The sequence below is a fragment of the Protopterus annectens genome, chromosome 10.part0, assembly GCF_019279795.1.
Source record: "Protopterus annectens isolate FY-2018-M chromosome 10.part0, PAN1.0, whole genome shotgun sequence".
Taxonomy (NCBI): Eukaryota; Metazoa; Chordata; order Ceratodontiformes; family Protopteridae; genus Protopterus; species Protopterus annectens.
The window spans coordinates 448,785,780-448,807,060 of NC_056744.1; the positions used below are offsets into that span (position 1 = coordinate 448,785,780).

The following is a 21,281-nucleotide window of genomic DNA, read 5'->3' on the forward strand; positions in this document are numbered from 1 at the left end:
AATGAAAAACATCTAGACAGACTTTGGGTAATACTGTAGTAACCATGACAGCAGAAAAGGTACAGGAATTTCAGACGTAATGATACTGACTTAGAAATGCAGTTACTGAAGGACATTAAAGTGGGAAGATGGCTTGAGCAAAAATCATCAGCAAGGAAAGAATTCCAGTCTTATTTATTTTTCATGGATAAAAATGTGTGCCCAAGATTTCATGTTCAAACCTGACAAAATAATTCTTAATAAAATGGGAAACAAATGCTTATGAGGATATACAAATTACATCTGGGAACAGTAATGTGAAAAAAAAACCACGTACTGGCTAAAAATGTCAATTCAGACAAAGCAAATGCAAGAGTTCTGCCATATAGAATATATAACAATTGAAATTAAGAGCTACTAGCTTACCTGGTACTAAGTAATCTATGCAGCAGTGGGCACAGATATTACAATTCAAAAAGCTATATCACTCCCATGTGTACATTATTGTTTCAATTTCCCAAAAATTATCAAACTGACACACAAAAGACTTCAAGTGTAACTAATGCATTAAATTCTATATCCTTCAGAGAAAGGAGTTATCTGATGCTATCATACCTGACAATCATCTGCAATATGAAAAGTCATGAATTTAAAATATACGTACCCCGAATGGAAATTTAGACATATATTACCCTTTACACACTATTTGTAATTACATGGGCATGTGGATAAAACTGTCCAAACAATAAAAAATAAAGGGAAAGCAGTATAAGCATTGATGAGGACTGTCATCTTGCAGTTTTGGAATACAGGACTACATCATTGCACAAAATCAATCCCAAAATTACCTACTGATCCCTAAAAATCAAGATAAAGTAAAGAAAATGGTGAATATAAATTAGTAGAGACAGAAATATTACAAAGATAGAAACTGCATGACACTATCTAATTTACAAGCCATAGCAAAATGCATAGCCTAAACCTGAAGTGGTCAGTTACCCAATTTGGAAATTTGAAAAGGGGGGGGGGTTGAAATCCTGTGTTATCCCCCCCCCCCCATTTACTTTGGGATTTCTAGAGGATTTCAGCAGAGGGTGGTATGAACAGTTTGTGCTTGTCTACAGGGAATATGGAAAGTTGTACAACAGGAACTGCAGACAGATGTAGAACACTCATGTATTCAAATTCAAGGAGATGAGCAACCAAAGCTATCTCAGTACTGTCAGAGGAAAACGGTGCAAAACTGTTGCAGTCAAGAGCCGTGGAGAGGCTCCTTAATTTGTGCCACCAACCAAGAAGTGCTGCAGTACAAGAACTTTCCCATAAGTAACATCAGATGTCACAGTGCAGTTCTGTGAAATACGCCAGATCTGGAAGACCACTCATGAAAACAGAAGGATATATGGACAGTTCAAGACTTAAAAATGATGGAAAAGACAAAAAAGTTGTACTTACGCCTTTTGAATGTGTACAAAAGATACATATGGACCGTTTTAAAGTTAAAAATAATAGCAAAGACAAAAAAAAGTACAGTTGTGTACACTTACCATAAATGTAAATGTTTGAGTGTATTCACTGTTGCAGTCATCACGCTTGGGTTATCTACCTGCAGGTAGCCCTTAACTGGCCAGAATATCAGAGAATTAGTATTTCTGCATCAGATGGTGTCACTTCTTCCATGACGTCAGGTCGTCAGGGGTATAAAAACAGGCAGCCAAGGCAATTACATCAGTTATTCTTGCCATCAATGTCAGGAGCCCCGAAATAGGGAGCTAGGAAATTGTGTGTAAAACACCACCAGAAAAAAAGTAAATACCCATACCAGTAGGAATAGCCATAGAGAGGAGAGACAAGAGGTAGAGAAAACCAGGGGGCTGGAGGGAGAGAAACCAGGACTGCAAACAGTGAACACACTCGAACATCTACATTTATGGTAAGTGTACACAACTGTACTATGTTCTTCATGTTCCACCTGTTGCAGTCATCACAATTGGGTGGATTCCCAAGCTGAGGAAGGGTGGAGGCAGTCAAGAAGAGTTAGGGGTGGCTAGTAGGCCTTGCAAGACTGGTGTAGCAAATCCTGCCCTGGATTTGGAAAAGGTAGGCACGTGGTAATGCTTGGTGAAGGTGTGTACAGAACTCCAGGTAGCAGCTTCCAGTATGTCCCTGGTAGGGACTCCCCTGAGAAATGATGTAGAGGTAGATGTAGCTCTAGTGGAATGTGTTTTGACTCCCTGAGGGGTTGGTTTTTCATGGTGCTTGTAGCAGAAATGGATGCAGAGCGCTATCCATTTGGAAATGATTTGCTTTGAAACGGCCTTGCCCTCTGCCCCTGTTGCAAAGCTGACTAGCAGCTGGTCAGATTTTCTGAAAGGCTTAGTCCTATCAAGGTAGAACATGAGCTGCCTGTGCACATCCAAAGAGTGCTGGATCTTCTCCCCTTTATTCTGAGGATTAGGGAAGAAGGTAGGCAAATGGATGGACTTGGTTGAGAGCCACACTGGACACCACTTTAGGCATAAAGGAAGGGTTAGTCCTGAGGGAAACCCTGTCAGCATGGAAAATAATGAAGGGGTCCACTGCCATCAGTGCTTGTAACTCAGACACTAGTCTAGCTGAAGTGATGGCTAGAAGCAATGCTGTTTTCCAAGAGAGGAATTTTAACTCTGCTGAAGCAGCAGGTTCAAAAGGGGGAAGCGTGAGCTTTTCCAGTACAAAGTTAAGGTCCCAAGCAGGGGTGGGTGCTCTCCTTGGTGGCCTTAAGTTGTTTGCCCCTCTCAGGAACTGTTTGATGAGGGGGTGAGAGAAAAGGGGTGGCTCAGTATTATAATGAGCTGAGATGGCAGAGGCATGGATCTTAATGGAGGAACTGGATAGGCCTCTGTGGAGTAGATCTACTAGGTAATCCAGGATTAGAAGTAAGGAGGGCAATGCTGTGTCCTTTCCTTTAGACTGAATCCAAGAACAATACCTTTTCCACTTTTCAGCATAGGATTTCCTAGTACTGGGCCTTCTGGCTTCAAGGATGACATCCAGCACCTGTTTGCTTAGGGTTGCTGGTGTAGTATCTAAGGAATAAACCAGGCTGCAAGACTTAGGGTTTGCAATTGTGGATGCAAAATCTGTTCCTCCTGCTGGGAAAGCAGGGTTGGGGTCTGGAGTACGTGGCACTGTTGTCAGGCTGCGCAGGAGTGGGTACCAGTGCTGGCGTGGCCAGTCCGAGGCAATCAGAATTATCCTTGGCCTTTCTTGTCCTATCTTGAGTAAAACTAGAGAAGCTGCAGGGGGGAAAGGCATAGATTGAGAGGTTTTCCTATTGAAATGATATTGCATCCACAATTCCAGGCCCTGCTGTGAGGGTTCCTGGTGCAGAATTTGCTTAACTAGTGGTTGTCGGGGGAGGCAAAGAGATCCACCTCTGGGGTCCCCCACTTCTGGATCAGAAGGTTGAAGGTGCAGGCCTCCAATTTCCACTTGTGTGGGTCTAGGAGATTTCTGCTTAAGCCGTCTGTCAGTGAGTTTTGTTTGCCTGGCAGGAATTGAGCTTGTAGATGTATTTGGTTGTCCAAGGCCGTGTTCCACAGGGCCATGGCTAACCTGCAGAGTGGGTAAGAATGGGTTCTCCCCTACTTATGTACCACATAACTGTGGTGTTGTCCATTTTTATCAGCAGCTGCCCTAGAAAGAGTAGGTGTATGAAAGCTGTCAGGGCATTCTGTACAGCTAGAATCTCTTTTTGGTTGATCTGCAGGAGAATTTGACTTGGGCTTCAGTGGCCCTGAATACATTTGCCAGCCATGTGGGCCCCCCATGCATAGTCTGATGCATCCGTGGTCAGGGTCTGTGGGGTAGAGTAAATGGCAGTCCCTTGTTGTGGTTGCATGCTTCTGCTCACCAAAGGAACTCTGTCCTTAGACAAGGTATGATAGGAATGACTGTTTTCAGGTCCTGAGAATGTTGGCACCAAAGACTTTTTAAGTACCACTGACATTTCCTCATATGCAGTCTTGCATATGGAATTATCAGAATACATGCGGCCATGAACCCTAGGGCTTGCAGTACTTTGCTTGCAGATAGCTGGGTTTTGGTGGCCATTTGTTTGAAGAAATCTGTCAGATAGGCCTGTTTTTCTGAAGTGAGAAATGCCATCTGGGAAGTTATATCCAAGCTTGCTCCCAGGAATACAATCTTTTGACTGGGTACCAGTTGTGATTTCTTTTCATTGATAGTGTACCCCAATGAAGAGAGAAGGCTTTTTACAAATGCCAGGTGCTGAAGCAGCAATTCCTGACTGTCCGCCTGAATCAGGCAGTCGTCCAAGTAGGGGTAAATTTGGATTTTTCTCTGCCTGCAGTATGTAATGGCTGGAGCCAGGCATTTTATTTATTTATTTATTATTTGTGAATACCCTGGGCGCAGCAGATAAGGCAAAGGGAAGTGCAGAGAACTGATAATGCATAGACCCTGCTCTGAAACGCAGATACTTCCTGCATGACTCCCTTATGGGATTGTGCAGATAGGCTTCTTTTAAGTCTAGGGTGACTAACCAGGCACCCTTGGCTAACACTGGGAGAAGCTGTTGCAGGGTAAGCATCTTGAATTTTGGTACCACCAGAAAGGTGTTGAGAGTGGAAAGATCCAGGATTGGCCACCAAGAGCCCTCTTTCCTGGTTACCAGGAAAAGTCTGGAATAGAATCCTTGGCCCCTCTGTTCTACGAGAACAGGCTGAATAGCTCTGACATGAGCAGGGAAAGTACTTGGTTTTGAGCCTCTGCCCACTGGTTTGGAGGACGGTCTGGAAACCCGCTTGGGGTTGGCAGTGAATAAAAAAAAAAGTTGTATCCCTGGGATACAATGTTGAAGACCCATCGGTCCTGAGCAATGGACATCCAGTTTTTTTTGCATGAAGGGCAAGTTTTCCTCCTAGGGGCACAACCAATTGGGCAGGGCTGGAAAGTAGAGTTGAGAAGTCATTGCGAGTTTTTTCCATAAGGAGGTGGCTTACCACTCTCCCTGCTTTAGGGGTGAGGGCACTCCATTTCTTAGATCTCTGCATACCCTGAGACTGTAGTCTGGGTGGTCCGTTTCCCCTGGGTCTTTGTTTGGGAAGGCTTGGAGGGGGCTGGAAAGGACCAGTGTTTTGAAGGGCAATGCCTACTGAATTTAGGTGGTTGCACTTGTAGGAATTCTTTAACAGTTTGCATAGATTTAGCCTTTTCTTCCATCATTTTAAGAACTTCTTCTGCTCTGGTGCCAAACAAGCAGTCCTTATTCAAAGGAGCGTCTAGTAATTTAGATTTGACATGATCTGGCTAGGTCTGCTCCCTCAGCCAAGCATGTTTTCCCAGTACAGAGCCAGTAACTGCTGCCCTGCAAGATGCTTCTAGGGCATCAAAGCCACACTGCAAAGTATGCTAACTAACTTGGTTTGCAGAGTGCAAAAGCTCCTGCAATTCTTTATTTTCTGCACAATCTGGAAAGGTTACCACTTTTTGTTTAAGAAGTTCCATAATAAGATGCTGCTAATTTCAGCATGTGAAACTGGCAATTCAATGCCCTGATAGCAAATTGCAGAGGTATATATATACCTTCTTACCCCATCTGTCCAAATTTCTGGATTCCCTGTCCGAAGGGGTAGGATTTTTGGCTGTAGTAGCCTTAATACCTTTAGGTACCTGGGAAATGATCTCTGGATCAGCAATAGGATTCTTGAAAAGAAACTTGTGAGAATCAGGTACTCTGTAGTACCTGTCTGGTTTCCTAGGGGCTGGAGGTAAAGTATCTGGAGTAAGACTGGATTCCAGGAAAACATCATCCACAACATCTAGGACAGGGGCCTGTATAGATAAGGGCCTGTGCTGAGGCAACTCTAAAAATTCTCCAAGTCTCTTTTTGGACTGAGGATAGTCTTGGCATTCCCAGTGGAAATACTCCCTTAAGGTATGCAAGGTTTCACCAAAAGAAAAATCCTCTGGAGGGGATTCAGAGGGAATCGATTCCTCTGCATCTGAATCCTCATAGGCGAATAAGGGCATGTCTTCATAATCAGAAAGAAGAGAGTCATCGGACTCCTAATCTGGAGAACCTGTAGGGGACTGGGTTCTTGGTCTCTTAGCAGGGGAAAGCTGGCTTCCCCTACTCAGCGGTGCCTAAGCATGCGCTTTGGTAGTTGGTTTTATAGGCGTAGTGCATACTCTGGGCCTAAGAAACTCGGTAGTTTTAGTTAAAAAACAAAGTTGTTAATTTGATTTGAATATCGGTAGGATGAAAAACTCCCTCAGAAGCCGGTGCCTACACAGAGGCTCCAGACTCATCTACGGTAGAGACATCCGTTTCTTCCACAGTTGAAGCATCTCGTGGCATACCAGACTCTGAATGGTTCTCAGCAGAGGCCTGCAAATCCATAGAAGCGGGCATCAGGGGCTGCAAAGGCGCCTCACTGAGTACTGGCTGACTGGCGACTAGCTTACCGGAAGCGTCATCGGCAGTTTTGGACCTATGCGGTCTGTCTTTATCTTTACGTTTTTTCAGAATATCGGTAGTCGGATGGCTTATTGAAGCCATTTTGGAATATGGTGATAGAATGCGAAAGAATTTAGCAACAAAGATAGCCTGATGAATGGTTCAGGTGTTAAGGCAAAAACTAACAGCGAGGGACGTTGTGGTCTGGGCCTAAACAGGTGACGCAGTAAGAATGAAAATCTCTGTGAGGTATTTGCTTTCCACAGGCAAGACAATTACATTTTTCTGACATTGGTTTAGAGCAAGAAAGAAAGGATCCCCAACGGGGTACTTAGCTTTAGAAGACTTCAGGATTATTCAACTCGAAAATGAAAAATTCACGTAGTGGCCAACCGGCACTTGCAAACTGCTTCTGCTTCGGACTCCTCCTCGGTAAGAAAGACTGATGTAATGGCATCGGCTACCTGTTTTTATACCCCTGACGACCTTGACGTCATGGAAGAAGCGACAGCATCCGACGCAGAAATACCAAGTCTCTGGTATTCTGGCTGACTAAGGGCTACCTGCAGGCAGATAACCCAAGTGTGATGACTGCAACAGTGAAACATGAAGAACATCTGCACATTTAGTATAATGGTTATTGCTAATTTAAAATGAGCAATGCAACATATTACTGCACAGAATGCTTGCAAAAAGAGAGACAGATATTTACTGCAGCCTTGATTTTCCAGTTCTGTTGTCAGCTGTGGTGCTTTCTGTGCAAAGCTGTACATCCTCCATGTGTATGTGTATGTTTTCTCAGGGTGTTCAGGCCTTCTCTCATGTTCCCTAAGCAGATACAGGTGGATTGGTGTTTGCACACCAAAACAGATCCTGCAGTGGGTTAGCACCCTCTGTGAAATACGTTTCTCTGTCTTGCACCTATTAAGTGCGAGGACAGACCCTGACTATTATAACCTTGAACTGCATTAAGCCCATAGCAATCAAATGAAATGATTACAAAAAAAGGGAACATTATATTAAAGTGTATATACCATTACATGTTACGAAGGTAGCTACCAGAACCTGCATATCACATAGTACACTTTTTCCCAGGGAGTTCAGTCAGATTAAACATATCATGAGGACTACCATCCACCTCTCATAATAGTGTTTACTCATCATCAGGTGATTATTTAAGGTGGGCATTTATTATAAACAAGCTACTCCCATTTTTCACACATCAGAGGTGTAACCCACCTTGCAGGTTTCAAGTCATTCTGATCACCCAAAACTAGTGTCTGGGAACTCCCACTGAGAAGAATCTACAATAACCTGTCGCCTCAAACATCTGGTCAGCCCTTAATTAATTACCTCAACAAATGACTTGTACCCTCATGAAAGGCTTTACTGTAAACAGTTCATATTATTCTGCATGCATGACAGTCTGGTACATAACAAAGCTTAACATACAACTGTTAGCTACTGCTGTGGTGTACAAGTTTATCATCCTCACTGCTTTTTGCTATACAAGTTTATGATACTTTGACTTGGCAAATTTAGACTGAGTATATTACTTTGGCTGGTATGTAATAGTAGGTGTGCACCTCTCATCAGTAGTTCTCTACAGGTGTGTAGTAAATTGTGTTTACCAATATAACAAACTAAAGAGCCAGCTCTGCTTCATACTGTGTACATTTTCATACATTACTGCTGTAAACTACTATACATCTGCAAAGCTTTTCTCCCCAGGTTTCCACTGTAAGCAGGCTCCAAGACGCTGGACTAACCCGCTCACAAAACAATTACATGTACTGTAAGCACTGGGAACCAATGGTGTCTAGCAAACACAGAACATTAGGAACTGGGATGTTTACAAGCTTCCTGGTTGGTAAAGAGCACTGACAAAGTGATGCATGCACAATCGAGATGCTCGTACTTCAAAAAGGAGCATTTTACATGGCAGCTGTACAACACATGAATGAGCATTTTACACGGCAGCTGTACAACACATGAACGAGCATTTTACACGGCAGCTGTACAACACATGAACAAGCATTTTACACGGCAGCTGTACAACACAAACGAGCAATTTACATGGCAGCTGTATAACACATAAACGAGCAATTTACATGGCAGCTGTACAACACATGAACGAGCATTTTACATGGCAGCTGTACAACACATGAACAAGCATTTTACACAGCAGCTGTACAACACATTAACTATATTTTACAGATGTTTTTTCAATGACGGCTTAAAATCTGCAAACTTATTGTGAATGAGCTTACAGACACGTGAAAAAATAGCATTTTTTTCTAATACCAGGTCTCCCTACATCTGCTGCAAATATGCTACCTTCCCAAATGTGGAATAAATTAATGAAATCTTTAGTGACAATGCACTCCATGCTACATTATTTTTAAGCATCACAAATGATATTAGGAGAAATTACTTCTGACATCTCTTCCTTGACATAAACCATATATAAAAAAACACTTTTAGAATGGATATACCATTCTATTATCTATGACTGAATGAAAGAAAACTGCATCTGCAAAGACATCCAATTAAAATCAGATGAAGGCAGGTTAATAAACCATTTTTACCAAAACTGATGGCTAAACTCAGGCTAAAGCATTTCTTATTTCAGTTGTTGAAACTTTTTTTTTTTTGGCAGAAGTACAATTAAATGCAATAAAATTGACAGTGCTTCAAACATGCATACATACCCTCTGGCTTCTCAGTGTGACCCCTGATGATTTGAAATCTGGAAACTTGATGCCTGCTGTCTCAGGAACAGTCTATAAGACAAGATCACAGAAAAGATGTTTGTGTTAAAATTATAAATGAGTCTACAGATGACAACGGGATGGGGTATGTGTACTGATACAATAATTCATGTGAACTAACACCACTGAGAAGTAAAGAAATGCACATCACTACAAGGCTGGGCTTAGTGAGTGGCTGGCTATGGTACAGACATATCGCACAAAACACAGACATTCTGTCACAAATAGAACACATAAAGTTGCTGACAAATGGGGGAGGTCTTCAATGTCCATCAAGTGTATACCAGATCTGCAGTTATATAGTTGATCTCCCTTTTGCTTACATTTCTTCCTGAAATTCAGACAATTCTTAGGGACAGCAGTTTAACATCAAATTACATTATTGGTCAAATTTTGTTTGTTATCCAAAAAATAGCTCAGGCTAACAGGAGACACCAACAACTTCAATAGAAAACCTCAAGTGAGCACTTTCGTCTCATAAAATTACATACAGAGACTTCTTCAGACCAAGGTTCACTTCTACAAACTTCACTTATATTACATCACATGCACCAATCAAAAATCACATGATTACAATTAAAACATCACTTGACCTTAAAATACCATTTGGATGTAGTAGTGAACAGCAAATGCCTACGACGTTCAATGTAAGTGTTTCTGAATTGTTTAGTGACATGGAAAAAGATCTTAGTAAACAAACGCTTATAATGGGATCATATGTTTTTTGACAACAGTATCAAGGCACAAAGAGTCCACAAAGGACTAAGAATTTTTTAATTACCAATTGGTAACAATCTCCCTAAGCAACTGGTAGATAAATGGCTCCAACTGAACCAAAGAGCAGGCTTGCAGTATATGGAAATACTGCTCAGTTCCAATAATGTGTTAATAGAAGAACTTATGGAAAATGTGCGAGTTAACTTCTCTAAACTAAAAGAAATTACCTCTACTGAGAACTTTTAACAGCAAATGTGCCTTATACAAGAAAATTAAATTCAGCTAAATGATATTTTGAGCAAGAGAAAAATCAAAAAATATGAAAGGGATAGGCTTGATTATGTAGGGGGTGTGGCTGCTGCATATGGACTACAACTTCAGAATGAGGCCATGAACAATATAACCAATGCCGAAACGAACAATGAGGAAATGGAGGACAGCAATATGCGGAGATCTGAACACTTGCAGCAACAAAAAGAAAGAAAACAAACACATGGGACTGATAAAGGTAACAACTTCAGTGTGAATAATGTGGGACTGAGCAATGGAGAAAGCGAAATATCTAATGAGAACAGAAAGCGAAATATCTAATGAAAACAGAACTGCTACGGGTTCGCAAGCCGCAAATTCTGCCAGTATGAGTGTAAGACCAAAAAAGGGCATCACCTGACTATTCAGCAAACGATAGAAGTGCATCAAAAAGTAAATACAGCGGAGAGATCGTGGGCTCAAGTCACAGCCAATTCTGGGGGAATGGTTCCTCTAGAAATAAAGGGCAGACAAAAAAACGGCCCTGTAAAAAAGGACAATTATATGAAGAACTGGAAGAAGGGAAGATGAGCGTGGAAAACTTAGGAACTGTTAATTTCAAAACAGTAAACTTATCCACACGTGTTTTGACTAATGATGAAAGTCTAGTCCTAAGTAAAGGATGTAATTTTGCCCCAGCAAGAGCCAATAAGGTGCAAACAATAAATGAACTCAGAGACTATGTTAGACGGTTAAATTTTGATGTAATGTTTGAAAACCGAACTAATGAACCTGCCTTATACTACAAACCCAGCTCTTTTAATCTCCCATTACCAAAAAAGTTTGAGATGTTTTTAAATATATGTGAAATGCAAATTAATGACATTTTAGATAACAAACCTGAGTATAAGTATTTTAAAATGTCATCAAATGAGAAAATGTGTTATAGGTTGATGAAAATGGATAATGTACTCTTCTTAAAAGCTGACAAGGGGGGGTGCGATAGTAGCAATGGACGGTGGGATTATGAAAAGAAAATGGGAGAAATTTTGGCTGATAAAAAAGTAACAATGAAAGATGTGAAGAAAGGTTATTCCTTCATTGACTCCTGTACAGAAGAATGGTTCTACACGGGAAGAATTGATGAAAAAATCAGAAAGAATTTGTCCGTCACTAACACCAAAATTAGTTGGATCTTTGGTATTCCAAAGATCCATAAAGATATTAATGAACCCCTGCTGAGACCCATAGTTGCTAGTGCCAACAGTAAAACAGAGGGGCTATCAGTTTTTGTTGACAAACACCTGCTGTAACTTGTCCCCACTAATTCAACGTATGAGAGAGATGCTTTCGATTTCCTAAACAAGCTAGAGAAAATCAGTGTTTATGAAAATGATTATTTAGTCACTTTAGACAAAGTCCCTATATACAATGATATCAAATGACGAAGGGATGGAAACAGGATTGAATTAAGATCCAAAATGTTTTTGCCTAATACTGTTGGTTTATTAATGGAGATGACTGATATTGTTCTAAATTACAACTATCTCTCATTTTATGAAAACATCTTTGTACAAGCTAATGGTGTGGCAATGGGTGCAGCCTTGGCACCTAGTTATGCAAATGTTTTTTATGCATGGATGGGAATTAGCAAATGTGTTAAATAGTAACTACAAATGCAATATTATTTGTAAATTTTTATTGATGATTTTTTTTTTTGGAGAGGTAAAGAAAATCTGGAAGAATTTATAAGTTTATAAGTTATTTAAATAATGTGTGTACTTATCTGAAATTTACCTATCAATTTGATTTATGTGAGATCAATTGTTTGGATGTGACAATGTATAAAGAGAACAAACTAGTTACTAGAATATACAAAAAAGAAGTACAGAATATGCATCTACACTACTCCAGTATGCACCCTAAATTAACTAAAATGAATGTTTTTAAAGGGCAGCTAACAAGAGTTAGTAATTTGACAACTAAAGACAATGAATGTTTAGAAGAAGTGAAGGACTTTTGCAATAAAATAATTAACAGAGGATAACCAGAAGGAGAAGTAAAGAAAGCCCTGCAAGAAAAGATGAACTTCAGAGAGAAAAATGTGAGAAGTAGCTATAACATAGGGAACAAACCATCTCAAAATTACAAAACTACTGGTGCAAAATAGTGTTGATTCTAATGCTATTAAAGAAGTTATAAGTGGAAATTGGGGATTATTTAAGGCAAACAGTGAAATTATGAATAAAATAGGGGCAGACCTTATTTTACACAAAAGCGAGGGAAAAGTTTTAAAAACTTTTTTCAGGGCAAATTAAATAAACCCAGAGAAATGGTTTGCAAACATGGGATGATTAAATGTTATAACTACAGTTGCTGCAGTTATTTATTTACAGAAAGTAATAAAATAAGTACAGGAAATTCTGTAGTGACAATACCTGGGTTATTTAATTGCAACTCTAAAAATGTTGTGTATTTAATAGTTTGTTGTGACTGCAAATCTTTTTATGTGGGAAGAACAAGCATGAACTTGTGAACCTATGAACCTATGAATTGCATAAAATAATCTACAAGCATAAATATGCAGTACAAAGTGGAGATGAGAGAAATGCCCTTAGTAAACACTATAAAAACAAGAAATGCAGAATCGATTTTAACCTTTTAGTATCAGAATCATTGGAAAATGCACACAGGTTAGTTAACATAGAAGAAGGGCTAGGGTGGTTAGAATACTGCTGGCAGGTTAGACTAAATCCCGGTTTCCCTCCAGGCTTAAATAACCAACAGGATTTTATTATGTATTTGAAAAGGAAGGGACTGAAACATTAACAGTTCGTAGTTTGCAGAATTTGTTAATCTGTTTATTTATTTGTACTTGGGCATTTTAAGGCCATGTGATGTTTTAATTGTTGTAATCATGTGATTTTTGACTGGTGCATGTGATGTTATACAAGTGAAGTTTGTAGAAGTGAACCTTGGTCTGAAGATGTCTCTGTATGTAATTTTATGAAATGAAAGAGCTCACTTGAGGTTTTCTATTAAAACTGTTGGTGTCTCCTGTTAGCCTGAGCTATTTTTTGGATCTGGGACCTGGTTGTCGTCAACCAAATAATTTTAAGCAAAGTTGTTATCAGCTGTTTTAGCTGCCCCATTAAATGGTCACTAGTGTATAAAAACACAGTAAAAAGTGCAATATTAATCAGCAACATACTTACTGCAATATCATCTATCTTACACAAAAGCACGGATTACTTAAGACAACAGGGAGGGCAATTGCTGTTTGCACAAGTGAACCATGTCTTCATGCACGATGGATTCACTGCAAGCCACTGCCTGAGCTCCGTTTGGGTATAAGTCAAGGAACAGTAAAGCACATACAAGAAAAGTTCTTGGCCCTGAGTGTAGACAAAATCCATGACATTCAATTTATCTCACAAGGAGAAAGCTGCTGAATGCACAGTAAAAAGCTGCAGCCTGCAGGTGGTGACATATGACATCTACCAAGTGTCCCACAGGTTTGAGGAAATGTGAGGTAAGCAAGTGATAATCAGACTGCAATGCTATATGATAATGGAAGAAAAAATGGTAAACTTATGTGGAAATGGCATTTAAATATATAAAACTGCAAAGTTTGTTCAGAGCAGACAGAATATTGAAAAAACTACAAAATGCTGACTCATCCTGAAACGCAAAATTCTGCAAAATGTTTTGTGGCCCATCTTTGCTGACCATCAGTTCTCATTCCAGCTGCCCAATTAACCCATCTGTTTCCCTATCATCAGAGGTGAGGTTGGTTTCACCAGGATTAGACAGTCACACCGAAAACAACAAGTTATTTCTGTACATGGCCCTAATCCTATGACATACTAGCACAGTTGCTTGTGAGGGCATGAAACAAGACTCTACAATGTGAACATCCCACTAAAGAGGTGCTAAGCCTACTTGAGGGCTCTATCCTCAATAAGTGTGCAAAGGGATACCCACAAAGCTACACCTTGACTACTCAGTCACACATTGCTTACTTGCAGTCTCACAGTTAAGCGCTTTACCCACCCCCCCCCTTAAACTTGACCATGCAGTGTACAGAATTTAAGTTTTCTCCAATATCACAGTTCAAAATCATTGGTTTGCCAGCACACAGCCTTACAGTCCAGCTCACAAAGTCATACATTACTGGAAAACCACAGTTTTGACCGTATAGAGTTTTCTTGATAATGTGATGCCTTTGCTGTTTAAAATCTTACCCAGATTTGCCATAGCTTTCCTTCCAAAAGGCAAATGTCTTAATTTCATGGCTGCAATTATTATCTACATAGATCTTTGGGCCCAAGAAAATAAAATGCGTTACTTTTCCACTACTTCCTCATCTACTTGCAAGAATTAACAGGGATAGATGGCATCATTTTTGTGTTTTTGATCCTGATAAATAAAGCAGCTTTTGTATTTTCTGCTTTCACCTTCATCAGCAAGCTCAAACTACTACTCACCATCAAAATGGAATCTGCATATCTGAGACAATACTTCTGGCAATGTTGTCTGCAGCATATAATTAACTTAATCCAGCACTCTATGTGATACATTCAGCACATAAATTAAATAAGTAGGGTGATTATATACAGCTCCTTTCCAAATCTTGAACTGCTCTTTCTTCTTGTCAGCATAACGTCTCCTCAGGATGCATATATGGTGACCGTGTAGCCCCATTTCTCTAAGAACGGGCCACAATTTGTGGTCTACATAGTCAAAGGCTTTAGAGTAATGAATAAAAAAGTAATAAATATTTTTCTGGAATTCGCTTGCTTTCTTACAAGTTCACAGGTAAGTACTAAGCTAACTGTTTTGTGGGCCATTTTAAGCCTAGTAAATTTCCCTTGTAAAGGTGAGAACTAAAGCCTGTATCTTGTGCCTGTATGGAAAACACCTTAACCATTATCCCTCTACTGTCCAGCAGATGTTCACTATCTGATTTCTAGTGCCTCTGCCCTTCTACAACCAGCTTATACTGTATATATGTCAGTTCTCGATCCATACACTACAAGTCTAACTTGCAGGATCTTGAGCATTACCTTGCTAACATGCACAACATGTGCAATGGTTCAGTTACTTGACATTTAGCTCTGCCTTTCTATTATGGGATTGGAATATACAAGTACATTGTCCATGCTGGTGTGAATGACTTGAGACGTACCTCCCTGGACTACATGAAAAGAGACATAGAGGAGCTCTCTGATCATGTAGCCCAGGCCGGTATGACCCTGACCTTGAGTAGCATCCTACCCTCACCAAGAATGATGCCACAGTATAAAGACAAAATTATCAATTTTAACAATTGGCTAAAGTATTGGTGTCATTCAAAGTGGATCCAGTGTCTGTCAGCCTGGGATGACATGCTCGACAAGCCACGTTGCTTTGCTAGGGATGGCTTGCACCTGTCACCCCTGGGCTTTCGAATACTGGCTAAGGCTCTTGCCACCCCCATAGTGCCTTTTTTAGGCAAGGCTCAAAAGACAAACCCACCTCCATAGACAACACAAGGAAAAAGAAACTAAGGGTAATGCTGCTCAATGCCAGAAGTCTAAACCTCAAGATGCACGCACTCGTGGCTCTCCTCAGTATGGAGAATATCGATATCTGTGCAGTAACAGAAACCTGGTTCAAGGATCCCAAGAGCACCCCAGCACTAGCAGGTTATACCTCATGCCATGCTTTTCGGCCCCAAAACTCGGACCGAACCACAAAAGGAAGGGGAGTATCCATATTCATCAGAGATACCCACACCTCCAGGTTAGTGGCACTGCACGAAGCATCGGAGACCATCCATGTGCAACCAACAGTGGGCAAAACTGCCTTTCAGTTTGTAGCCTGCTACAGACCACTCTCCCAAACTCAGGAACCACACTCGGCTTTCCTGAGAACACTGGAGAATATGAAGGTCTCTCCAAACACCATTATATTGGGTGACTTCAACTACCCAAACATAGACTGGGAGCACTACTCAAGCCCAAACACCCTCGCCCAATGGTTCCTAGAATTTATAAACTCAAATGCTATGGAACAACTGGTCACCACTCCCACAAGAGGGGAAAACATATTGGACCTGATCATCACCAATGGGGACTCTATGTTCCATACCAGATGTATAGCCCTCATTGGTAAGATCTGACCATAAATTAATCTCACTGGACATCCATATCCCGTCCCCACCCCCAGCCAAGGAAACCATGGTGAAGAACTTCTCAAAAGCAAACTTCACACTTCTCAAAACCGAGGTGGAATCCTTCAAAGCCCCCGGGGCCAGTGGAAAATACGGCCCAAACCGCAGAATCCTTGACAAACGCATTCTATGGACACCAACAGGAATGCATGGATCGTGCTATCCCAAATAAAACAAGACTCACTCCTCCAAAGGCAGGAGACCTGTCTGGTGGACCCCAGCCATAAGTATGCTATACAACAGAAGGAGGAAGCTACTACATGATAGAGCAAAATCCCAAAAAGGGAAGGCATCTCTGATCAGTACTAGCAAGAAACTACGATCCCTCATAAAATGATCTAAGGCCAGCTTCTAAAGAAAAATTGCACATGACGCTAAAGATAATCACAAGGCCTTCTTTAGTTATGTCAGGAACCTGGGTGGCAACTCCCAGATATGCTCTGAGTTAGTGCAAAATGACAAAAAATACACCGAACCCACAGACATTGCCAACATCCTGGCAGACAGGTTCAGTGCAAACCCCCCCCCCCCCCCCAAAAGAGCAAATGTCTATCCCAACAGAGTGTAGCCTCCCTGACATCACAGATGCACAGGTGACAGCTGCCCTCTCCAAAGCAAAAAACACAGCATCAATGGGACCGGACGGTGTCCCGGGCTGCGTCTTACACGAGCTCCAAGAAGAACTGAACCCTCACATAAAGTCACTGTTCAATCTCAGCCTTACTACAGGATATGTAACCAAGGAATGGCATACAGCAACAGTGGTCCCACTCCACAAAGGTGGTGCCACAACGGACCCCAGAAACTATCGCCCTATAAACCTGACTAGCCTGGTCTGCAAAGCTATGGAGCGTATCATGGAACTCATAAACAAAGACATTGGGAACCTCCAAACACTGGATCCTACCCAATTCAGCTTTGTTAAGGGCAGATCTTGCCTCTTGAACCTGGTTGACTTCTTTGAAACAGTCACCAAGGCCATAGATGAAGGGAAGGTAGTCCACACAGCCTACCTGGACCTCGCAAAAGCCTTCGACACAATACCCCACTCGGGCATCATAAATAAGCTCACCAGCTTAAATATCAACCCCTATGTCACAAGATGGGTTGCAAACTGGCTCAGGGATAGAACCCAAGTGGTCAAAATTGCAGGTGCCATGCCAGACTCTAAACCAGTTACAAGTGGCGTCCCACAAGATTCAGTCCTGGGACCTCTCTTGTTCGGTATATACTTCTCTGAGGTACAGGCTAACACGGGAGGACTATGGCTGACCAAGTTCGCAGATGACTGCAAACTGGGTGCCATAATCGACTCACCAACTGACACAAGCATCCTCCAAAAGGGTCTCACAGAGACAGATAACTGGTGCCAGAGCCATGGCCTAAAGCAAATTGCCAAAAAGTGCATAGTCATCCCCTTTGGGAAAAACAAAGTGCCCACAAATTACCACATGGGTGGTAATCCATTAAGTACAGAAGAAGTAATTAGGGATTTGGGGACCTAAGTAGACAGCAATCTCTCCTTTGACAATCACGTTGCCAAAGTGGTTAGAAAGACCATCTATATAGCCCACCTTATCACGAAAGGTTCACATCTAGATCAAGAGAGGTCACTGTGTCCCTCTACTCATCATTCATCAGGCCCATAATTGAACACAATGCCCCATTTGGGATGTACCTTACCCGACACCTGCAGCAACTGGAAAGACCCCGAAAGTACCTCACCAAGAGGATCAAGGGACTCAGATGCCCTACGCAGTTAGGCTAAAGAAACTCCAGCTCTACTCAGTTGCTTATCGCCTACTCAGAGGCGATCTGTGCCTGATGTATAAAGCCATGTCCAACCCAGAATTAATGGACATGCTCCACCTCAGGAAATCCAAATCCCTTAGAGCTACATGCTCCAGGGACTTAAACCTCAGCACAGAAATAAATAGGACATGCTGGAGGGACAGTTCATATCCCAGAGGCCCCCCTCACTCTGGAACAAAATCCCAATCCATGTTAAGCAGAGAACCTCAATGACTCTCTTCAAAAGAAATCTTGACGAGTGGATGGGAGATCATAGGTTTACCCCTGGGATCTCTTCTGTGTCCCTACTAGACAGAGGCACAGTAAACTAACCTTAAAAGGGCCATCTTCTGTGACCTACTATACAGAGGCACAGTCAACTAATCTAAAAGGGTGGCGAAAGCCAAACACTCTCTAGCTAGGCTTATAAATGCCCTAGGGCAGATAGCCTAGTATCACCCTATGAACCTATACAGTTGTGTACACTTATCATAAATGTAGATGTTCAAGTGTATTCACTGTTGCTGTCATTACATTTGGGTAATCTGCTGGCAGGTTGCCCTCAGTCAGCCTGAATAACAAAGTCTTGGGTCCTGCATCTGTTGCTGTCTCCTCTTCCATGACGTCAGGTCATCAGGGGTATAAAACATGCAGCAGACGCCATTTTAATCAGTTTTTCCTGCCCCAGATGTCAGGTGTCCCCCAAATGGGGAGCAAACATTCAATTATATAGAGTATCAGGTGTAGTATATGACAGATACAGAAACCAGGGCAGTAAAGGCAGAACAGTTGAAGAAGCTAGAGGTGATGGAAATAATTGCAGAAAGATCAAAGAAAACAGATTATGATGGTATGGGCACATGTGTAGAAAAGCAGAAGACAATCTGGTGAGGGAGAACAGTTAATACAATACCCCAACCAAATGTAAATGGGAAAAAGGGGATGATGATGATGATATATATATATATATATATATATATATATATATATATATATATATATAGATGTAATTTACAACACAAAAAAAATTACCTCCAAGTAAAAGCAAATGCACCAAAAAAGGCTTTTGAGCATAGTGAAGGAAAGAAGAGGTATAATAAGAGAGAAAAAAGGGGGCTGGCGGGTGGGTAACCTGGACTGCAACAGTGAATACACTTAAACAGCTACATTTATGGTAAGTGTACACAACTGTACTATGTTCTTCGTGTTTCACTGTTGCAGTCATTACATCTGGGTAGAATCCCAAAGCTATGGATGGGAGGATGGAATTATACAGCATTGGTAGCAGTTATAAGGCCCTGCAAGACAGCAGTGGCAAAGCCTGCCCTGGATTTAAAAAAGAGAGGTAAATGGTAATGTTTGGTGAACGTATGAACTGAGCTCCAAGTAGCAGCTTCTAAAATGTCTCTGGTAGGAACCCCTCTGAGAAAAGCTGCAGAAGTAGATGCAGCCCTGGTGGAATGGGATCTGATCCCCTTGGGGACAGGTTTACCATGGTGCATGTAGCAGAAACAAATACAATGGCTTATCCATTTTGAAATAGTCTGCTTTGAAATAGCCTTCCCCTCTGCCCCTGCAGCAAATGCCACCAGTAGTTGCTCCAACTTTCTTAGAGATTTTGCCCTGTTTAAGTAGAATCTTAGTTGTCTGTGCACGTCCAATGAATGCAGAATCCGCTCCCCCTTGTTCTGCAGATTTGGGAAAAAAGTTGGCAGATGAATGGTCTGGTTAAGAGCCACAATGAATACCACCTTAGGCATAAAAGATGGATTGGTCCTGAGGGTCACCCTGTCCGGGAAAAAGATAATGAAAGACTCCACTGCCATGAGAGCCTGTAGTTCTGAAATCCTTCTAGCTGAAGTGACTGCTAAAATAAAGGCTGTCTTCCAAGAAAGAAATTTTTTATGTCTTTAGTAGCTGCTGGTTCAAAAGGAGGTAGGGTGAGTTTTTCCAGCACAAAATTGAGGTCCCATGCAGGAGTTGGTGCTCTTCTTAGAGGTCTCAAATTTTTGGCCCCTCTGAGGTACTGCTTTAGCAGGGGATGAGAAAAGATAGGAGGCTCTGTGTTGTAAGCAGAGATGGCAGAGGCATGGATTTTTATAGAGGAAAAAGATAGGCCCTTGTGAAGCATCTCAGTTAATTCTTGCAGAATCTGAGGAATATTGAGCATTGCTGTGTTTATTCCTTGTGCTTGGTTCCAGGCACAGAATCTCTTCCATTTATCAGCATAAGATTTTCTAGTACTAGGCCTTCTAGCCTCCAAAATGACATCCATCACAGGTTTACTGAGAGATGTGACTGGTGAAATTAGTTGATTAGCCATGCTGCAAGATTCAGAGTTTGGAGATGAGTGTGCAGAATTTGATAGTTCTGCTGAGACAATAGATGAGATGTCTGAGGCAAGTACCATGGAGGAAGGTATGACATATTCCTTAGAAGCGGGTACCAGTGTTGGCGAGGCCAGTGTGGAGCAATCAGAATTATTTTTGTTTTTTCCTGTCTGACTTTTAGTAAAACCTTGGAAAGCAGAGGCAGAGGGGGAAAGGCATAGACCGATAGGTTTTTCCAGCTGAAGGATAGAGCATCCACTTGCCAAGCTTTTTTGTGATGAATTATTGTGCAAAATTTGTCTGATAGTTTTGGGGAGAGGCAAAAAGAACTATGTCTGGGCTCCCCCATTTTCGTGTCAACATGCTGAAGATATGTGGATCGAGTTTCCATTCGTGTGGGTCGATAAGATTTCTGCTTAGTTCGTCTGCCAGAGTATTTTGCTTTCCTGGCAGGAATTGAGCTTGAGGATGTATTTGGTAAGTCAAGGCTGTGTTACACAAGGCCATGGCTAGTCTGCAAAGAGGGTAGGAGTGGGCACCCCCCTGCTTGTTTATGTACCACATAACTGTGGTGTTGTCCATCTTTATCAGTAGTTGTCCTGGATGAAGGAAGTCCTTAAAGGCTGTCAGAGCATTCTGTACAGCTAGCATTTCTTTCTGGTTGATATGTAGGTGCATTTGATTTGGGCTCCATTCGCCCTGAATGCATCTCCCTGCCAGATGGGCCCCCCAAGCATAGTCTGATGCGTCTGTAGTCAGGGTTTCTG

General features: G+C 41.5%; 1 protein-coding gene across 1 annotated transcript in view; it reads right to left on the reverse strand.

Moving 5' to 3' along the window:
• The window catches only part of DMAP1 (DNA methyltransferase 1 associated protein 1), a 634,515-nt gene that overhangs the window by 112,988 nt on the left and 500,246 nt on the right, over window positions 1-21,281 (reverse strand). The window contains exon 8 of the mRNA XM_044086784.1: window positions 9,154-9,225. Within this exon, the coding sequence (XP_043942719.1) occupies window positions 9,154-9,225 (72 nt within the window). The remainder of the gene's footprint in view (window positions 1-9,153; window positions 9,226-21,281) is intronic.